Source organism: Erithacus rubecula (assembly GCF_903797595.1).
Source record: "Erithacus rubecula genome assembly, chromosome: 19".
NCBI classification, from domain to species: Eukaryota; Metazoa; Chordata; class Aves; order Passeriformes; family Muscicapidae; genus Erithacus; species Erithacus rubecula.
The window spans coordinates 5209720-5228391 of NC_136671.1; the positions used below are offsets into that span (position 1 = coordinate 5209720).

At 58.7% G+C, this 18672-nt stretch overlaps 2 protein-coding genes across 3 annotated transcripts; one reads left to right on the top strand and one right to left on the bottom strand.

The window, feature by feature from the left end:
• The first annotated feature begins 2462 nt into the window (after positions 1–2462).
• LOC306810285 (tRNA (32-2'-O)-methyltransferase regulator THADA-like) lies at positions 2463–15524 on the top strand. The gene is given in 32 exon segments (XM_079322704.1): positions 2463–2587; positions 3038–3215; positions 3378–3464; positions 3742–3769; positions 4077–4225; positions 4399–4521; positions 4746–4866; positions 5108–5262; positions 5749–5833; positions 6130–6266; positions 6482–6679; positions 7035–7731; positions 7818–7970; positions 8062–8171; positions 8304–8464; positions 8706–8872; positions 9149–9334; positions 9799–9944; positions 10297–10440; positions 10717–10821; positions 11024–11224; positions 11457–11607; positions 11721–11872; positions 11874–11956; positions 12088–12327; positions 12438–12663; positions 12771–12977; positions 13169–13407; positions 13590–13772; positions 14222–14488; positions 14580–14785; positions 14895–15524. Coding segments are annotated over 32 exon segments (5682 nt in total). The 5' UTR covers positions 2463–2483; the 3' UTR covers positions 15188–15524.
• Positions 15525–16190: 666 nt separating this feature from the next.
• LOC306810289 (SCO-spondin-like) lies at positions 16191–18218 on the bottom strand. Of its 2 annotated transcripts, XM_079322711.1 has the most exons (4): positions 17426–18218; positions 17309–17368; positions 16774–16906; positions 16191–16402 (listed from the first exon to the last, which is right to left on the bottom strand). In XM_079322711.1, the coding sequence occupies exons 1-4, from the start codon at positions 18090–18092 to the stop codon at positions 16297–16299; spliced, it is 966 nt and encodes a 321-aa protein (XP_079178837.1). In that variant the 5' UTR covers positions 18093–18218; the 3' UTR covers positions 16191–16296. The 2 variants fall into 2 exon arrangements, 1 of the variants encoding a protein (XP_079178837.1); XR_013776429.1 differs by lacking the exons at positions 16774–16906; positions 17426–18218 and having other exon boundaries at positions 16304–16402; positions 17309–17394.
• Between the last annotated feature and the right edge of the window lie 454 nt (positions 18219–18672).

Below are 18672 nucleotides of genomic sequence, written 5' to 3' on the forward strand. Positions count from 1 at the left end.
TCTCCTTCAGCTGTTCCAATGGTGTAACATGGATTAGAACTGACCTCTGCCAACCTTTGCCTTTTGAGACACGACACCTTTGTAACTGCTCAGTCTGGACATGATCACTGCTGCCCTGGCAAGGTCTCAGTGCTCCAGAGAGGCACTGGGGATGCCCTAATGCCAGAGATCACTGAAAAGTGCTCCCAGCTTTTATGCATGTACCCAAACACTGACACAAGAGGTGGATGTGGGGCCAGGTTGTGCTCCCCACACTGTGCTGGTCCCTAGGGACCATAGGGCAGGTGATTTGGGATGTGCCATGGACAGGTGCAGGATCTGACCAGTTCTGTTCATGTGCCTGAAGCAGATTAATTCTCCTTCCCCATGCTTCACAAAGGATGCCCTTTCCCTGGGCATCCTGTCCCAGCTCTGCCTTCCCACCACACATGCACTTAGCCTATTAGGATCTCCCTGATTGCTTTCTTTCATTCCTCCTGTACCTTTCACTACAGAAAATGGACTGGTAATACTTCTTTTATCAAAGAATTATGGGATTTAGGACCCAGATTGTACAAAGAGACTTTTGATAGCTGATGGTAATCAAATCCCAATCGGCAGACACTTCTCTGCACCCTGTTACCAGAGAGGAATAAAGGAAAGGGATTTCTGATGTTCTGTTTACTGAGCTTCTGGGAGATAGGATCGCTGGGCTATTTCATATTAGAAAAGGAAACGAAAATAAAACAAGAAAGAAAAAACATGCAGACAAGAGAGGACAATATAGATATAGATAAAAAGAAAAGAAACAGGCTCTTATCATTTTCTTATTGGTTAAGGAGATTCCAAAGCCATTATAGAGGATTAGCAAAAAGGTTAATCTGCTTTAGCTGTTCACTTGTCAAAAGTGAATTTATAGGGTTTGAAAATCCTTCATATGGTGAAACAAGAAAAAATCCCCCTTTCCCTCCTCTGCCCCTCCCTTCTGCAGGCAGCACAAGGTGGTGGGAACAGGAGCACTGGAAACCCTGCAGCATGGCAGCACCCTCCTCTGCCTTGCTCCTGCCTGTGTGCTGGCACCTGTGGGAGCTCTGGTTTGGCAGATCTTCTCCCCACTCCCTATCACCTGTGTGGAGTGGGATGATGCTGAGGAAATGGAGGATCAGATCTGAGGGATGTAACCATCCTCCTGCACTCCTCTGCCTTACCTGGGACAAATCCTGGGCTCTTTAACTCATTGATATTGACAGCAGTCAGGGCAAACCTGGACCCCTGGCTGGATTTGGGCTTCCAGGCTGATTTCTAAAGCAGAACAGAGATGGTGGCTGCTGACAAATGTTGCCAAAAACTACAATGTGGGGGCTTTTCATCCCCAAGGGAAATGCTCAGCCCAGGATCCACATCTCAGTGTCCTCCTGGCCACCCAGTGCAGCCACTGGTGTGTGCCAGCTGTGTTTTCCTGGGCTGCCTGTGCCATGACTCATCCAAGCAGTGGATGCCCATTACTTGCTCCAGAGCCACTGTGAGAAACAACCCATGGTAAAAACAGTCCTTCAAGATAAAAACGAAGAAGTACTTTCTGTGTAGCTGAAATTTAGTGAGATGTGCTGGTCAGGTGTTAAAATTGCGTTTAATAAAAAAGCCGGAAATGGTAAAATCATTGGATAGTTGGGATTGAAAGGGACCTTTAAAGATGATCTTAAAATTGTGCCTATTAAAATTGTTCAACCCTATGCCAACTAACAATAAGAACTCTGATAAACTCATTTTGATTTAATGGTAATTACAGTAAAATCTCTTTCTCCCCAAAGGCCATTTAATTCCATAGGAAGAAGTGGAATCTCTCCACTGGGTAGTAGTGTTATTAGTGATAGCACTCGTAGGGATGCTGCCAATAGTGGTGCTGGCTAGCAGGGATGGTGTCCCTGGAGTAGTAGGGGGACTCTGGGGTACCACACCACCTCTTCCACAATGAACCACGACGGAACCAGGCAACTGCTTCACCCTGAAGCATTCCAGTTGGCATTTCAGAGCTCTTACACCGCCTCATGCTGCCCAAATCCCTCTGTGCTCGGCAGCCAGCACCCGGCTTTCGGAAGTTCTGGGTTATCTCGCTTTTCCCCGACTATGCAAACATCTTGGGATGATGATACTTTTTTAATCCCTGCCTTGCAGACAGTGCGGGTCCCGGCCGGGATGGAGGGAGGATCGCGGGAAGGATCACGGGCCCCGGCCGGGATGGAGGGAGGATCGCGGGTCCCGGCCGGGATGGAGGGAGGATCGCGGGAAGGATCGCGGTTCCCGGCCGGGATGGAGGGAGGATCGCGGGTCCCGGCCGGGATGGAGGGAGGATCTCGGGAAGGATCGCGGGTCCCGGCCGGGATGGAGGTAGGATCGCGGGCCCCGCCGGCGCTGCCGGGGCCGCCGCGGGCGGTGCGGGCCCGGGGCGCCGCCAGGGGGCGCCGCCGAGCGCCGTGAGGGCGCAGCTCTATGGTGCGGCCGCCATGGGCGCCGAGCGGGAGGCGCGGGCCTGCGCCGCCTTCTACGGCACTCGGGGCCTCGCCCCCACCGTGCTCTCCTGCCTGCGCTGCCTGCGGCACTTCGCGGGGTAGGAGGGCGGGCCCCAGGGAGGGAGCTCCCGGTGTCCCCCGGTGGCGGGTGCGTCGGGAAGCCCCCGGTGTGGCGCGCCCGTGCATCCCCGGGCGCGGGTCGGGCGGGAGGAGGGGAGGGAGTGTGAGATCGGTGCCAGCGAGGGGTTCGAGCCACGCTCAGCCGCTCCCCGGTCCCTTCCCTGCTCAGCAGCAGCAGGGCTGCAGTTCTTAGGATTTTCGAGCCCCTCTGCCCCACCGAGGGCTTGCATGCGCTGTGCTTTGAGGGTTTCGTGTAGCTCCCCCGCGCCGCCGTCCCTCCGTCCTCGCTCAGTGCGGTGCCGAGTGCGGCTGGGAGAGCAGCATCGCTCACTGGGGCAGCCCAGCCCAGATCCCTCTGAGGCGGGGTATTCCCCACTCCAAACTTCACCGAGCCAGGGTATCCCCACCCCGTCCTTGTCCTGTTCCAGGAGTACTGCCAAGAGATGCAAAGAGAAGCACCTGGAGGAGGCTCTGCAGCTGACACGGGTGCTGAGTGAGGGTCTGCAGGCGCTGGGTGAGGCAGAGGTGCGACCCCTGCTCCGATGTGTCCTGGCTTTCCAGATGGAAGCAACCAGCAACTCCAGCTCCTTCCAGAAACTGGAACAGGTCTGTGAGGCAATCAGCTGAGCTGGCTTTGCCCACTCCTGGCACAGCTCTGAGGCTTTCTGGCATCCTTACTAGCAAAGGGGCTGCAGGCTCCTCCAGTAGCACTTGGCAGCTGGTGTCTCCAGGGGTCTGGGAGCAGCTGACTTGGGTGTCTCTTGGCAGATGGTGACCCAGCTGGCAGTGGGGAAAGAAGCCCTGTTGGCCCAGGAAGTGGACACACTGCTGGGTGGCCTGGCACTGCAGGGAGAGGTGAGAGAGCCCTGGCTGTGCATGGCACTTGGCTTTCATGGGGATTTGGCTGGAGATGATGAGTCACAGGGACCTCCTGATTTGGGCTGCCTCCAGTCCTTCACTTCCCACCATTCTTGGGATTTGCCATTCCTTGCAGCTGGCAACGTGTGGCTGCTATCACACCAGCCCTTTGCTCATCTCTGGGGCAGCTTCTGGCATTGGTAGACTCTCCTGCCTAAGGTGCTGAGCCCCAGCATGCTCTCACACAGGACAAACTATTCTTCTGTCCCTGCAGGTGCTGTCTCCAGGGGACCTTCAGTCAGGTCAGTCTCTGTTCCTTACCTTCCAGGGTTTTCTTCCAGTTCACACCACCAGTGCACAGAACACTTTCTGCCAACCCAAACTAGATTCTCTGCTCATGGGAGGGGAGCAGGGATCCACGTGATCTTTGCAGAGTTCCCAGCAGCATCCAGCTCTGCCCACCCCCAGCTGGAAACCAGACAAGCCAAAGCATCCCCTGCATCCCAGCCCTGTTCTTACCTCCCTTGCCAACAGCAGAGCCCTTGGCTGAGCTGGGAGCAGGGCTGGCTGCAGGAGGGCCAGGGGCTGATGCTGTGCCCTTGCCTGCAGTGTCCATGTTCCTGGAGGAGAGCAGCCTGGGCCGGCAGCACTGGCAGCAGAACCTGGCCCTGCTGCTGCAGCGCCTGGCCAGCACCCTGCACTGGGTGCTGCAGGGCCAGCCTGCACCTGGCAGCACATGGGGCTACCTGGTCATCAAGGTAAGAGCCAGACTGGGGAGTGGGGCAAGGATCAGTACCTGCAGGGACAGGCCAGGCAATGTCCAGAGGGATGTAACACATGGAGCTGCTATGAATGGCTGTTCCTGGGGCATTGCTGGTTTCTCAGAGGTAAGGAATACTGATCATCTTTGTGGCACCTCCTGCTCCTCCAGGCCTGCCTCCAGGTCTTCCAGGCACTGCCAAATGATGTGGCCCCTCTGGTGTGGAGCACATCAGGAAAGAGTGAGACCTTGCAGAGCCTCTTGGGACTACTGCTGGAGGTGGTTTGGGGGAAGGTGCGTACAGCCCTGGGAGGGATGGAGCTGCCAGTCCCAAGGAGCAGAGCAGTGCTGTCCTTCCCAGGTGCTTTCCCCATTACCTTCCCCAAGGCAAGCCTGCAGAGACAGCCCAGTGTCTGGCATATCTGAGAGACCCCATGTAGCTGCTTGCAGGGGCAGTTAAATGCAGATGGGGTTTAAATAGTGTTTTGAGTTGTGCCTTTGCCTCCCTGTGAGTCCAGGCCCTGAACAAGGACACGAGGTTGCTGGCAGGCACAGCCCTGAGTATGTTGGTGAACACGGCCCCCATGTCCCAGTATGGAGCCAGTGCTGTGCTGACCCTGTTCCAGCTCCCCAGCCGAGGTGTGTGCTCCTCCTGAGCTGGAGATGGCCTCTGGCTAAGGGTTACAGGCATGTATGGGTGTGAGGGGACAGAGGCTGGCACCGAGCTGGACTCTGCTGCTGTGTCTGTCTCTCAGGGTCTGGGAGCTCTAGCTGTCTCTAGCCACCTCCCATGAATGCTCTGGAGTGAGCCATGGCAGTTGCTCTCAGAGCAACATTTGGGTTTGCCATCTTCCTTCCATCCAGTGCAGCCATTTTCTAGCAGGTACTGGGGAGCTGAAGTTTGGGGAGCTGGTGGTGGAATTGCCCTGTGTCCTGGAACCAGATGGGCTGGAGAAGTTGGTGCTCACCAGAGGTTTGCTGACGTGCTGCAAGATGGACATCCTCAGCTGCCAGCTGGAGGGCCTCCCCCATAAGGTAGTAGAGCTCAAACCTAGCTGACAGGGCTTGAGGGAGCCCTTGGAGAGGACTGGCAGCTGCCTGTGGTGCCTGCAGATTCTTGGGGGATAAAGCCAAGCTGCACCCCTCCACATCAGCAGCTCCATACATCCCACTGAGCACAGCTAGATAGCCAAGGAACCTATTTTTGCTAAAGACATCCAAACAGGAATTTCTTTTTCCTGGGGGGCTGGGAAACAAAGTGGTGTCAAAATCCCCACACAAGCAAAGCAGTGTTCACCCTGTGTTCCCATGGCATGAACCTGGGGCTGTCCCTGCAGAGCACAGCCTCAACTATGCCCACCTCTACCCTTTCCCAAGTCCTCATGAGCTGAGGACTTCCAGGCAAGGGGCAGAGGTGAGCTGTGTAAGAGTGGGAGAGCCAGGCAGCACTCTCCTTGCCTGTCTCACAGCAGGGTTTTCTCCCTGTGCCTGCCTGCTTCCTGAGCTGCTGTGCCCCTGCAGGCCTGCCTGATGCTGGACATTATCTTTCCTGCTGTGTGTGCCTTGACCAGGGAGCAGAAGGACTGCCACTACTACTGCTTCCAAGGTAGGAGACAGTGACCCTGCCATGATGGGGAGGTGGGAAAGGTTCACTGTGCTTGTGATGCATGGAGTCCCTGTATGCTTCATCGTCTCCCAGGGAAGATGCTTTTCTGGGTCTTGGTAGCTGGTTTGAAAACTGCTATTTCTGTTCCAGCCCAGTGGACACTTACCTGTTAGGGTCTTGTGTACTAATGGGGGAGCTGCTGCCCCTGCACACAGGGTCCTTAAGCCCACAGCCTGTGCTGGCTCTGGTGCAGGTGAGTCTGGGGCAGGCTGCAGCAGAGCTCTCTGTTTTGGCAGCGTGTGCGCTGTGGCTGCAGCGCCTGCGGGAGGGCCTGGCTGCTCTCTGGCACCTGACAGGGTCCCGTGTCCTGGCCCAGGACGCTGAGCTCCTCCAGAAGGTCACCCAGCTGCTGTGGAACAACGCAGAGACCCCGGTAAGGACACGGTGCCAAAGGCTGTCATGTGGCAGCCAGGAACAGCTCTTCCTTCACCTGGCTCAGCTGCTGTCCCCAGCCCGTAACACATCCCTGCCTGCTTCAGCTCCATCAGCCAAATACATTCCCTTGCCTGCAGCTGCCAGGGCAGGGGCAGTCACACTGCTGAGGTTGTGGCATTTTTCACACACAGGCTCTGTGTCCTTCTCCCACAGGTGGAAGGTGTGTCTGAGTTCATCCACAGCTCCTTCCGATTGCTCTTGGAAATCTACCACCTGGAGTGCCAGCACTTCCAGGACCAGGAGGAACCCCTCTACCAACAGATGCTGCAGAGGGTGGTCTCAATGCCATGGCAGATCAAAGCAAGATACGTGCCCCTGTGTGCCATTGTCCCCTACATGGGCAGCCAGCAGGTAGGGAAGGCAGGGGAATGGGGAGTCTTGGTGTCAGCTGGCTCTGTTGCTGAGGTGGCACAGCCTCTGTCCACTGCCTGTCACCTTCTACCCAGCTCAGCTGTGTGAGCAGGGAGCCTTCCCACCCAGAGGGGCTATTTTAGTATCCATGGGGTAGTGAGCTACAGCAGTGCACCTGTGGGGAGTGCCAGTGGGAAGGGCATCTTTGCCTGTCAGTGCCCATCAAAAGCAGCTTTGAGGTACCAGAGATGCTCAGTGCCAGGGATGATTACAATGTGGCTTGTACCCATCTGTCCTTCCCCCAAATGCAGCTTTCAGCCTGACAGGGAGATGAGGGTCACCTGCCTTTCCCCAGGTGCTGGATGCCTACCCAGACTTGCCACAGCATCTCCTGAGCTGCCTCTCCACCAACCACCTGTGTCCTGCTGCTGCCGAGGTCTACAAGGTGCTGGTGCAGCAGCAGTGCAGCGAGTGGCGGGATGGGCAGCAAGGCACAGAGGGGGCCCTGGCAGAGCAGTGGGCACTGTGCTGGCTGCCCCTGCTCTCCCAGGCCCTCTGCTCTCCCCTGCCCATCCTGCAGAGCAACGCTGCCAACCACCTTCTCACCTGGACCCTGCGGCAGCTCCCGGCCACCCAGGCACTGCTGGCCGCCCAGTTTGGTGGCCAGGACACGATGTCACTTCGGGCTTGGGTGTCACTGCTGAAGGCACAGAAGAGTGTGGCAGGGGCCCTGCCACTGGGGGATGAGGCTCTGCAGCGGCTCTCCCGCTGCCTGGGCACCCGTGAGGAGGGCGTTCGGCTGGCAGCGCTGGGCCTGCTCTGCTGCAGCCCCAACACCAACCAGCCCCTCTCGGGCACCGAGGTGCAGCTGCTGCGGGAGTTCCTGCCCCTCAACCTCAACTGCGACTCGTCCTCGTTCCGGCAGCTGCTGCAGGCGGCGCTGAGGAAGGCGCTGGCGCGGCTGCGGGACAGCTCGCTGGCCCGGCTGCGGGGCAAGGCGCCGCGGGGCTGCGGGCCGGCCGGGGGGGCTCAGCAGCTCACCCAGGCAGTAGGTGAGGCAGCCCCCAGCACCTTCACCACAGCCCTGGGACATTCACATGTGCTTGACATCCCTTGCTGCCATGTGCTCTGCCCACAGGATTTGTGGAATGGCTGCTGCAGCTCAGCATCACCTCACTCAGCCCAGGCTCTAACTACCAGAGGAAGAAGACGGCTCTGCTCCTCCTGGCTGCTGTTTTGGAGACCTGCACAGATACCTGGAGCCCTGACAGGAAGAAAGGCCAGCCCCCACGTGAGTACAGGCAAGCTACCCGGAGTATCACCCACAGGTGTGGGGATACTCTCAGCCTGTGCTATCTCACCTCCCTGTGTCCCTATCACAGGGACCATGGCCACACTGCTGAGCTATGCCAGGCAGAGCGGTTGCTGGGACTTCTTCTCCCAGCCCAATTTGTTGGCACTCCTGAGCTGCCTGCAGGACAGCACTAATGAGGTGAGCCTCGTAAAGCCAAGGGGAGGTCATAAAGATGCCTGCCTTGGCCTCAAGGAGGCTCAAAGGGGAAGCCTACCGTGCTTCCCATTCTCCCATGTCCCACTTTTCCCCATGTCTTCTCTGTCCTGGCAGATCAGAGACTTGGCCTCAGAGCTGCTTGTCCGCTACTTCCCTGCCACATTCCCCGAGCCCATTGCCCTGGCTCTCTTCCAGCTGGCCCAGGACACCCTGGGTAGCCCCCGAGTGCAGGAGGCTGAAGCTGGAGCTGTGCTGATGAAGACAATCCTGCAGAAGTATGAGCTCCTGGCATCCCCCTCCCTCTCCCTGCAGTGGTACAGGACCCTCCAAGAATGTGTTGGCAGCACTGGTGCCTCACCAGTCTGTGGCCATAGTTGGGGTTTGCAATAGCCTTGCAGTGGGAAGCTGGGGAGGGTTGAGGTACAGGAGTCTACACGGGGGGAGGAAGAAGCTGCATAGCACCATATGGGCAGAAAGTTCCGTGGTACTCACAGCAGGATCTGCTTGTTGCCCCAGGTCAGACAGTAGCACCATGAAGAGCCTGTCCCTGGAGGCTGAGGCAGCCCTGGCACTGCCCAGCCGAGGACTGTGCTTCGCCCAGCACCTTCTCCACGTTCTGCAAGCCCAGTACAAGATGGCGTGCCAGGACCTGCTGCAGGCAGCAGCCAGTGCACCAATGCATGGTATGACCCAGCTAGACAGGGCAGGACAGGGAGCAGCTCCTGCAGCTGCTGCCTGGGAACTGGAGCAGGCAGAATCATGGCAGGACTCAGGCCACAGCTCATTGCTGGTGCCACATCTTTGCCTTGGTTTCCCTGTTTTGGCACTCCCCCTGCCTTGCACACCCCTCACCCAGGGCCCTGTTCACTGCCCTGCCCCTGAGCCATGCCAGCTGTGGGCTCAGGAGGAGAGCCAGGGCTGTGCTGACAGCACAGTGAGCAGAGGTGGCTGTTCTGCAGGAGCCATCACAGCCCTGCGCAGGTGTCTGCTCCAGGTGCCGGAGGTGGCTGTGTCCATGCAGGCAGCAGAGTTGGTGCAGAGCTGGCAGGAGCTCCTTACCCGCCTTGTGACCACAGTGAAAGACATCACCTCCCTCCTTCTGGGTGCTCTGCAGAGCCAACAAAGCCCCAGTGCTGATGAGCAAGGTAAGTGTGTCCCCGTGGGGGTGGAACCAGCCCTGGAAACTATCGCTGGGAACCACTGACAGCTCCATCACAGCCATTCCTGGCCCAGCAGCCCTCCAGCCCAAGGGGAATGCACTTGCTTTAGGCTCAGTGCCTCTGGTAGGGGACCATGGTGGGGCTGAGCCTGGCTTTGGGTGACTTTCCCAACTCTATGGGAGAACAGCAGCACTAGAGGGAAAGGTCTTCCAGAAGCAGTGAGGCACCTGCCAAATGGAAACAGCTGGGACAGGAGGGGCTGGCAGAACCCTTAGAGTAATGGCTTGAAAAGGGCAGTGGACAAAACGCAGCTGCAGTCCTGACATGAGGCAGGGCAGGAGCCATTGTCATTTGTGTGCATTCTGACAGGAGTGTAGGTCCTCCTAAAGCCCAGCAGCACCTCCCTCCCAGTTCCCCACCCTGCTCAGACCTGGCTTTTCCTTTTGCAGCTGCGGCCCCATCATTTGCAGAGATGGGCAATGCCATTGGCTCCCTCATCATGCTGGGGAAGGGCCGGGAGGAAGAGGAGGGTGACTCAGTCCTGCTGTCAGAGGAGCACAGCCTGATCCTGACATGCTGCTGGGTGTCAGTGAAGGTGGGGACCCCTCCTCATGGCTCTGGGAGAGGGGCAGCCTAGCATGGCACCCATCATCCAGCCCACCCCTGCTGCTGCTTCACCTCCCGTTGGGCCATTCTTTTCTGGGGATGAACATGGGGGAATTTCTGTGCTTACCTCAGTGCTCTTACACGTGTCCTTGCCTCCTTCCAGGAAGAATGCAACTACCAGGCTCCCCAAAAGCAGCCCCCTCCCTGCCTGCCCTTACAGAGCCCAGCTTCTCACTGATAGTCCCCTGCTCTGGCAGAGCCAGGCTATGTGGCTTGCAGCCCTGCTGCCACTCAGTCCAACTTCTCCCTGCCAGTCTTTCTGACCTTTCTCTTCTTCCCAGGAGATTGGCCTGCTCCTGGGGGGCCTGGCTGAGCTGCTGCTATCCCCAGCACTGCCTGCTGAATTGGGGCCCCTCCTGCCACTCCCCACCCTGCAGATGGCCACCAGGGTGTTCCAGGAAATCCTGCTGCGGTGCCGGCACTGGGTAAGAGCATGTCTGAGCCATGCCTCCAGCCCTGCCCCTGCCCTGGCATACTGTGGTGGAGAGGGGATGAGTGCAGTGGGGCAGGGTCTGCTCTGGGGCAGGACATGGGCATGGCTGGGAGTCCCCTGGCTGGGATCCCAGTGCCAGACCCTATCACATCCCCACACCATCATGTCTTCTCACTTGCTTTTCCCCTTCACAAAGAGTTTTCTGGGGTGATGGGGGGCTGGTGAGTGTAGCTTTTGGGGTGCTCATCCTGGCACTGTTCTGCCCCAGGGCGCAGTGGAGGGCTGCAGCATGGGTTTCACCAAATTCTGTGCTGCTCTGCTGAACCACCCAGATCCAGAGCTGCAGGCCATCCCGCGGGCTGTGCTGGAGCAGGTACAGTTCTCATTGTGCCCTTGTTCCCCGTGCACCCCAGGGAGAACCAGGGTCATTTCTCAGTGTCCCTACTCCCTGCCCTCCTGGCAGCTGGGACGCTGGTGCAGAGCTGGTACAAGCTGGTGCCCTCCTGGCAGGGCAGCTGCAGGTTCCAGGGGATGGGTTTCCAGCCACATCTCAGGTGATTTTGTTTCTCTGCCAGGGCTTGGAAGCACTGAGTGGGCCTCGGAGCAGCTCGATCACGCGCCGTGCCGCCGGCTTCCCCATGCTCTTCCTCTGCATCGTCAGCGGGGAGGGCGCGGCGCGGGCACGGCCGCTCCTGACCCGCTGCATCCAGACACTGCTGACCTTGGCTGCCACGGCACTGCCACAGCACTGGGACCAGACCCTCGACCTCCCGCAGGTGAGTGTGATGCTGCTGGCTGCTGGAGCCCCTTTGGGAGCAGGGTGATCTGTGCTGGGTTCCCTGAAGGGAGCTGTGCCAGGTACTGAGTGTGAGACTGAGAGAACTCAGAGTGAGCAGAAACCCACAGCCCTGCTCATGCAGCCTGGCAGCTGGTGGTCTCTTGGCTCCCATGTCTTTTCCCACCGTCTTCCCCTGACATGGTAGCATGAGCCCCCTGTGCTCTCCCCAGGTGTGTGCCCTCCACGTGCTGCAGACGCTGGTCCGTGGGGCGGGGCTGGGCGGGGCAGTGCTGTGCCATGCCACACCCATGATGGCCCTGGCACTGCGGGGCTTGGGCTCGCCCTGCTGGGCCATGAGGAACGCAGCCATCCAGCTCTTCAGTGAGTACTGTCAGAGATCCCACAGTCCCCAGGGCTCAGAGCCTGTGTGGGGTGAAGTGCAGGAGCTTGGCAGTGTTGGATAGGACCTGACACTGCCTTCTCTGTCCCTGTAGGTGCCCTCACGTCCCGGCTGCTGGGACAGCCATGGAGCCACAGGGATGGCTGCCCATCAGAGGGGCTGAGCCTGCAGGCCTTCCTTGGGCAGCACCCAAAGCTGGGCGCTGTGCTGCTTGGAGAGCTCAAGGTGGCCGCAGCACCCACATCAGGGGGGGCCCCGCCTGCACCCTGCACTCCACGCCATCCTCACCCTCTTGGCGCAGCTGCAGCCTGGTGCTGACAGCCCTGGCAGGTATGGAGGCAGTGGAGATGCTGTGCTTCGGCCAAGGACTCCAGTGGGAAGAGTGCTGGGATGGTGCTGAGGCTGGCCCTGGGTCTTGTGAGATTTTACTCCAGCCAGAGCATCACCTTTTTGCTCCACAGTCCCTCTGCTCCCTTCTTGGGGCCACTGCTGGGGCTGGCAGAGAGCCCCATCTACGCTGTACGAGCGATGGCTGCCAAGGCTCTGGTGCCCGTTGTCCCCCCTCCCCAGCGCTGCAGGCTCCTCCTGCAGCTGGCCCGGCAGCTCCCTGCAGCACCCGGACAGATCCGCTCGCACAACGCTGTCCACGGGCACCTGCTGCAGATGCAGGCACTGCTGGCCTCTGCCACGGGCACTGCGGGGTGAGTGTTGCCATGCTGTCTCCCCAGCTGGGGTCACTCTGTGCAGCCTTTGGCCATAGAAAGGTGCCCATCTTGGCTGTGCCCCGCAGTAAGGCTGTGTCTCCACGCAGGCTGTCGGCCGAGGCGCTGAGCCCTGTGGCTCTGCAGCTGGAGGAGCGGGGCTGGCTGCTGACCCCTGCCCAGCGCTGCCCCCTCGTCCGCGCCACCTTCCTCCAGGTCCTCGCCCTCCTGCCCACATCCTTCAGCCCTGGCTTCTCCCAGTACATCCGTGACACCATCAGTACCGAACTGGGCAGCCTCCCACAGAGGGGAAGGTCAGGCTGTGTCGAGCCACAGGTACTGCTTCATGCCAGGAAAATCATGGCAGTGAGCCTGGGCAGGGACAGGGACACCCATGGCTCCAGGCTGAGCACTGGAAGGGGAATCCTGTTTTTTTCCTGCAGGTGGGCTCAGCCATCCTCCACCAAACCATGGCCCACTTCCTGTGCAGCGAGGCAGCCCGGCTGGTGGACAGTGAGCAGATTGCTGCTGTCTGCTCACTTGTTCAGCAGCCCGACCCGGACATCCAGCACGCCATCCTGAGCTGGGTGATTGCTGGGGAGAGAGGAACGTGCAAGGAGGTGGAGAACGCTCTTGGGCTGACATTGCTGGTATGATGGGGCTCAAAAGTCACCAAGTAAAGCAGGGAGGCCCCAGTGCACCACACAGATGGGACCCCTGAGATCCCATTGCTGAGAAGCTTGGTGCTGTCCAGGCTCAGGGTGCGTGGGTGCAGGGCACTTGCCCGGTCCTGCAGTGCTGGAACCACTAACCATGTACCTTCTTTCCTGTTGTCAACTAGGAGAGCTTGCAGTCGGTGCTGCTAGAGAGAAGGGACAAAGAGTTCCTGAGATTGTACCTTGAGGCTTTGCTGCATCTTTACAGAGATCCCTCCTCATGGTCCCAGGAAGCTTCCAGTAAGCTCCAGGGCTCCTCAGCATCATGCCTGGAGATGCTGCTGCACATGGTGGAGGCTGAGTGTCCTGGGCCTGATCTCCTCTTCCAGGCGCTGTGTGCTGCCAGTCTGCTGCTCGCCCACCAGTAGGTCCCTGCTGCTGCTGGGGGGCTGCCCAACTCTTCCAGCAGATTCTTCCTTAGAGCCATGATTTCTCTCCCATAAATCACAGCATTGCAGCTGGCTCCTGCAATCTGAGGGCAGCCTTTGGTGCCCTAACGGAGCAGAAGGTGTGCTTGACCTCGCTGTGGTTCCCTGGTGTCTGCAGGTTTGGGGCCGAGGACGGCGCGCTGCTGGGGCGCTGGTGTGCGGCGCTGGAGGAGTGCGGGCAGGCGCGGTGCTGCGAGCTGCTGCGGCTGGCGGCTGCGCGCTCCCTGCGCACGGCGGGGGCCGGCGTGGTGCAGCGATCCCTGCCTGCGGCCCGTGCCTCGCTCGTCCCTCTGGCTCTGCGGTACGTCACTGAGCCCAGCTCTGGCTGTGCTTGCAGCCACTCCCCAGCACCACTGCTCCTTCCAGCCCCAGCCTGCTGGAGGTCAGTGCGCTCTGCAAAAAGTATCCCCTGCAAAAACTCAAAGGTATTGAAGAAAACTTCACTCATTCAAAAATCACTGGCACTGAAGAGCTCACAGCCTACAAGAAAATCTGTGGGTGGCATTTTAATACAAGCAGCCAGTCCATTATGAACAGCAGATGGCATTGCTGAGTCCCTCAGTCCTCGGCACAGCCCTTACTTTCCCAAGCTCCAAGTTCTTGGGTGGTGGCTGTGTCTTTCACAGCCCAGGAGAAAAGCCCCTCAGGGAAGCATTCATCTGAAGTCTTATCCTTCCCTCCCCTCCAAGCAGGCTGGGATGCTTTGGGGCATGCACTATGCTTCCTTTTCCTTCTCTTCCCTTTCCTTAGGCTGATAAACATGGCCATTCACCTTCTGCAAGATGAGGAGCGGGAGGTCCGGCACGAGGCCTCAGGTTTCGCCAGCCTCCTGCAGCAGAGCCCGGGGGAGCTGCTCCAAGATGGCTGCATCTTTGTGCAGGACAATGTGGGGCTCCAGAGCCTCCTAGAGCTCCTTCTGGGAGAGTTCGGGGAGCACCCCGAGACCTTCAATTCACTACTTCAGCACATCCCCATCTTAGACCTCAGGAGTATCATGGAGGAGCTGGAGGCAAACAAGTGAGTTGCTGGGCCTCTGACTGGCATGAGGGAGTGTAGGGTACCACAGGGCCAGCCCTTGGCTTCACTCACACCTCGGCTTTCCCCCCAGAGCTGCCAGCCTGTACAAGGAGGATGAACCCAACGTTTTTGCGGAGCCAGCTGTCCTGGCACGGCAGCTGCTCCCTGTCCTGGTGCAGCTCCTGGAGAAGGCTCCCACTGGCAGCCCAGTCCATGCCTCAGCTCTGCAGTGGCTGAAATCCACAGGCCCCGGTGTGCTGAGGGACCTGCAGTACTGCAAACACTGCTGGAGCCAAGGTATGGAGAATATGGAGTGCCTGGGACAAGCAGTGTCCTTGTTCCCCAGGCCAGCTCTGTCCAGGGGACCCTGCCACACTCCTGGCTCCTTCACCCAATCTCTCCACAGGGACTGCTGTCTGCTGGGGGCTGAAGGCGCTGGGCTGTGCCAAACTCCACACAGCCCTGGCCGTGCTGCTGGTGAGAGCCCGGCTGCTGGCACAGGTGCTGCAGGTGCTGGGGGAAGGTGCCACTGCCATGTCAGGCCTGGGCTGTGGCACCCAGGAGTTGGAGCAGGAGCTGGAGTTGGTACAGGGGCTGCTGGTGCAGCACGGGCTGGCCCCTGTGCCAAATCAGGACAATGCACCAGGGGAGCTGGGACCACTGGCAGGGACTGACAGCTCCAGGCATGCAGCAGTGTGACACGAAATCTGCAGCCCATCTCCCTCCATTTCCTCAATGCTCTCTCTGAGCAGCAGCCAGACCTGCAGGTTTGGTGGTATAACTCAGGGCAACCCCACTCACAGTGTGGGACACACACTGTTCCCAGTTTCTGAGTCTCCAGCTGAGGACTCCAGTACAGCACTGCCTTGGCCCACGTCCATGGCTTCCTTGCCCTCACCTCTGGCTGGCAGGAGGGAATGTGTGCTACAGAACTCTCACATCTCCTCGTGCTCAACTCCCAGAATCTGTTTTTTTAATCAGCACTTTGGCCCTTGGCTGACACGGGCTTTTATCCCAAATAAAGAGGCCAAGAACATTCCCAGTGTTGAAGCCTTTTAATTCTTCTTCCAGGAGGGTGGTGTGAGAGTGGGCTGAAGGAGTCAAATATGTCCTGGGGCAGCAAACAGGCAACAGCCACGGGCTGCAGTGGAGCAGGATCCAGCCCTGGCATAGCACGTGCTCCCACCACAGGCGTGGTACCACCACCCAAGCTGGAGCAGGGAATCCACCAGCAAGGTCATGTGCTGGGCGAGGAATGGGGAAGGGCAGCAGCACCCCCCAGCCCAGCCTCATTCCTTCCAGCAGGGGCTGGAACTGGACACCAGCACCATCGCCCATGTGCAGACTTGGGGTGTCTGTTTAATTTCTCTCTGCAAAGCCCAGCAAGGCTGAACTGCCCTGCATGGCTCACCTGATACTGCAGTGAGTGGGCTCAGACAAGAGGAAGGATGCTGCCTCCATCCTCATGTTGCTTGCCAGTTGCAGCTCATTGAAAGTCTGATGTAACAGCGTGACATCATATCACACCATGTCACTGCCACATCATCCTCTCACCCAGACTTTACCTCATCATGCTGTTCTTGTACCATTAATCACCACACTTTAGCAATTCCCTTTTTTTTAGTCTTTTTAAGAAAGGTTTTTCCATTCTTTATGCAAAAATCTTTAATGGAAAACAGAGGGAGCTGACACCAAGGGTGAGCAGCAGACCTGCAAGGAGGTTAAAATTATGAAAAAGACCACATTTTTATTTAATTCTCCACCTCCCCAGCAAGAAGTGGAGGCTCAGCTCACCTTCCTGGGGGATCCTACACAAACATGAGAGCTGGTGGGGAGCAGACACAGCCCTCCTGCAGGCCCTCCAGCACCCACGAACCCTGGCACCCCACCACAGAAGTGGCCACCCAAAATGTCCTGGAAGGGAAAATCAGTGAGAACTAGGGTGTAAAAAATACAATTTAAAAAAATCAAATACAGTTTTATATATGGATTTGTATTATATATATATATAATAATGGGAGTTGGACTAGATGTATTGTATGTATTGTATGTCCCTTCCAACAGAGACGCTGTTCTATTTAAATATGTTTATTTTTATATTATAATCTTGATTTATAGGACATTTTATTGATTCATTTAATAATATGATGGTATACTATAATATTGTGGCATATTTTAACATAATTATAGCTTTGTATACAAATATTATAATTAGGATATAAAGGGAAAATGCCTTAGAGGCTAGGAGAGATCCCATGGTGGGGATGCCACAAATTAGCACCTACCTGGCTCCTTGCAGGCCGTGTCCAGGGCAGTGGGGACGGCGGGGGGACAGATTCCCCCAGCACTGCACACGCACAGCCGCTTGTCCCGGGGCAGCCCGCGGCTCCAGGCGCGCCCGCGGCACGGGACTCCCACCTGCGCCAGGCGGAAACAGCGCAGGAGCCGGGGAGGGGGAAACGGGAGGAGAAAAGAGGGGAAATGGTGGTTGGGAGGTAGGACAGAGGTTATGGTGGTTTTTTTGAAGGATTGGGGTATAAAGGGGATGTGGATTTGGGGAGGTGGCAGAAGGGCTTCGGTTGAAGAGGTGAGAAGGGTAATGGCTTTGGGGGGTGCAGAGGGATCCCTGTTTTGGAGAGTGGGAAGGATGATGGTTCTGTCGGGCATGCAAAGGGCTTGGGACAGGGAGAAGTGTAATGGCTAAGGGAAGCAAAAAGGCCCTGGGTCTGGGAGGTGCAAAGGGGCCACGAACACAGGGGGGTGCAGGAGGGGTCCCGGCTTTGGGGAGGGGGTTACAGGGGGGCCCGACTCCACACACACCCAGAGGGCTCCTCCGGCAGTGGCAGCCCAGCTCTTCGCCAGGGATCTCTGAAGTCCTGGCTGAAGGAGTTGGGGAGTATCTTGGCACGCAGCAGGGCAGCAGGCAGCCCGCGTTACCTTTGGCTGTGCTGCAGGTCGGGTGCTGCCCCAGGCAGCCGCGGCGCTGCTTGAGGTGCGGACAGGGATCCCCTCCGTGCCGCGGGGTCACAGTGACCTGGCGGCTGCGGGCCCTGCTGCCTGTCCCGCACCGGGAGCTGCACCCGCTCCACGGCCCCCAGGGCCCCACAGCACAGCCCACCGCTGCCACGAATGGAGGAGAGCGTAAAGAAAGTTTCAGTGTCATGAGCAATGGTAAGAGCAGAGCAGGGGAGATGCGGCACAGGGGACAGGGAGGGCAAGGGCTAGAGTGACGCAGCAGTCCTCTCTTCCCTGACCCCTGCCAGTGCAGGGGCACTGTGAGCTGCTTCCGCAGGACTTTATCCCTGTGTGCATCACGCTGAGCTGGGACCCTGCTAATCTCCCCGGAGATTAGGAAGGGCTGACTGCTGCAATTGTCCAGGGGGCCGTGGCCACTGCCTGCCTGTCCAGATTTGGGTTCCCACGACAGGCTGGTTCTGTGCTCCCCAGGCCCTTGAGCCCTGTTTGGCACCCTCAGTGCAGCCCCTGGTTCCCCTGTCGCTGTGCAAGGCACCGCCTGTGACAGAAGCAGAGGGCTACAAGCACCGGGGCTTGTCCTGCTGGGTCCCACGCTGACCATTCGGGCTTGCAGTGACAGCGCTGCCATCAGCAGACCACAGGCCACCCCTACGGGCTCTCATTGCACTGGGGCCAGCCAGACATTCGGCATGGAAAAAAGGGGACAGCTGGGACATTGCTACAAACCCAGCCCAGCCGGCCTCCTCAGACAGATCCTGTTATCACTCGAAGTACGGGGCTAACAGGTAACAGCAGACATTCGCCACCGATGGCAGCAGTACAGGGGGTGTCCCCAGGCGCGGTCCCCAGGGCCATCCCCTCTGCCACTCACCGGCACGGCGGCACATGGCCAGGTAGTCGTGGCAGCAGTCCCCCGTCCTCTGGCAGTACGAGTCGCAGTAGCAGGGAGCCCGACGGGCGCCGGGGCCCAGCCGCGTTGTTCCTGCCGGGGCAGCACGTTGCCGGCAGCTGCCCGTGGTACCCAGAGCAGCGGGCCCCGCATGGCACCGGAGCCTGCGAGCCCCGGGGGATGACGGCGCTGCCCCGCACCGGCGGGCTCTGGATGAGGAGCGGGGGCTGTGCCGGTGGGAGCTCCGGCCGCGCCGCACCGCCCCCGGGCTGGGCATGGGGACAAAGCCCGTTCCCTTCTGCTCCACCGCTCCTCGGCT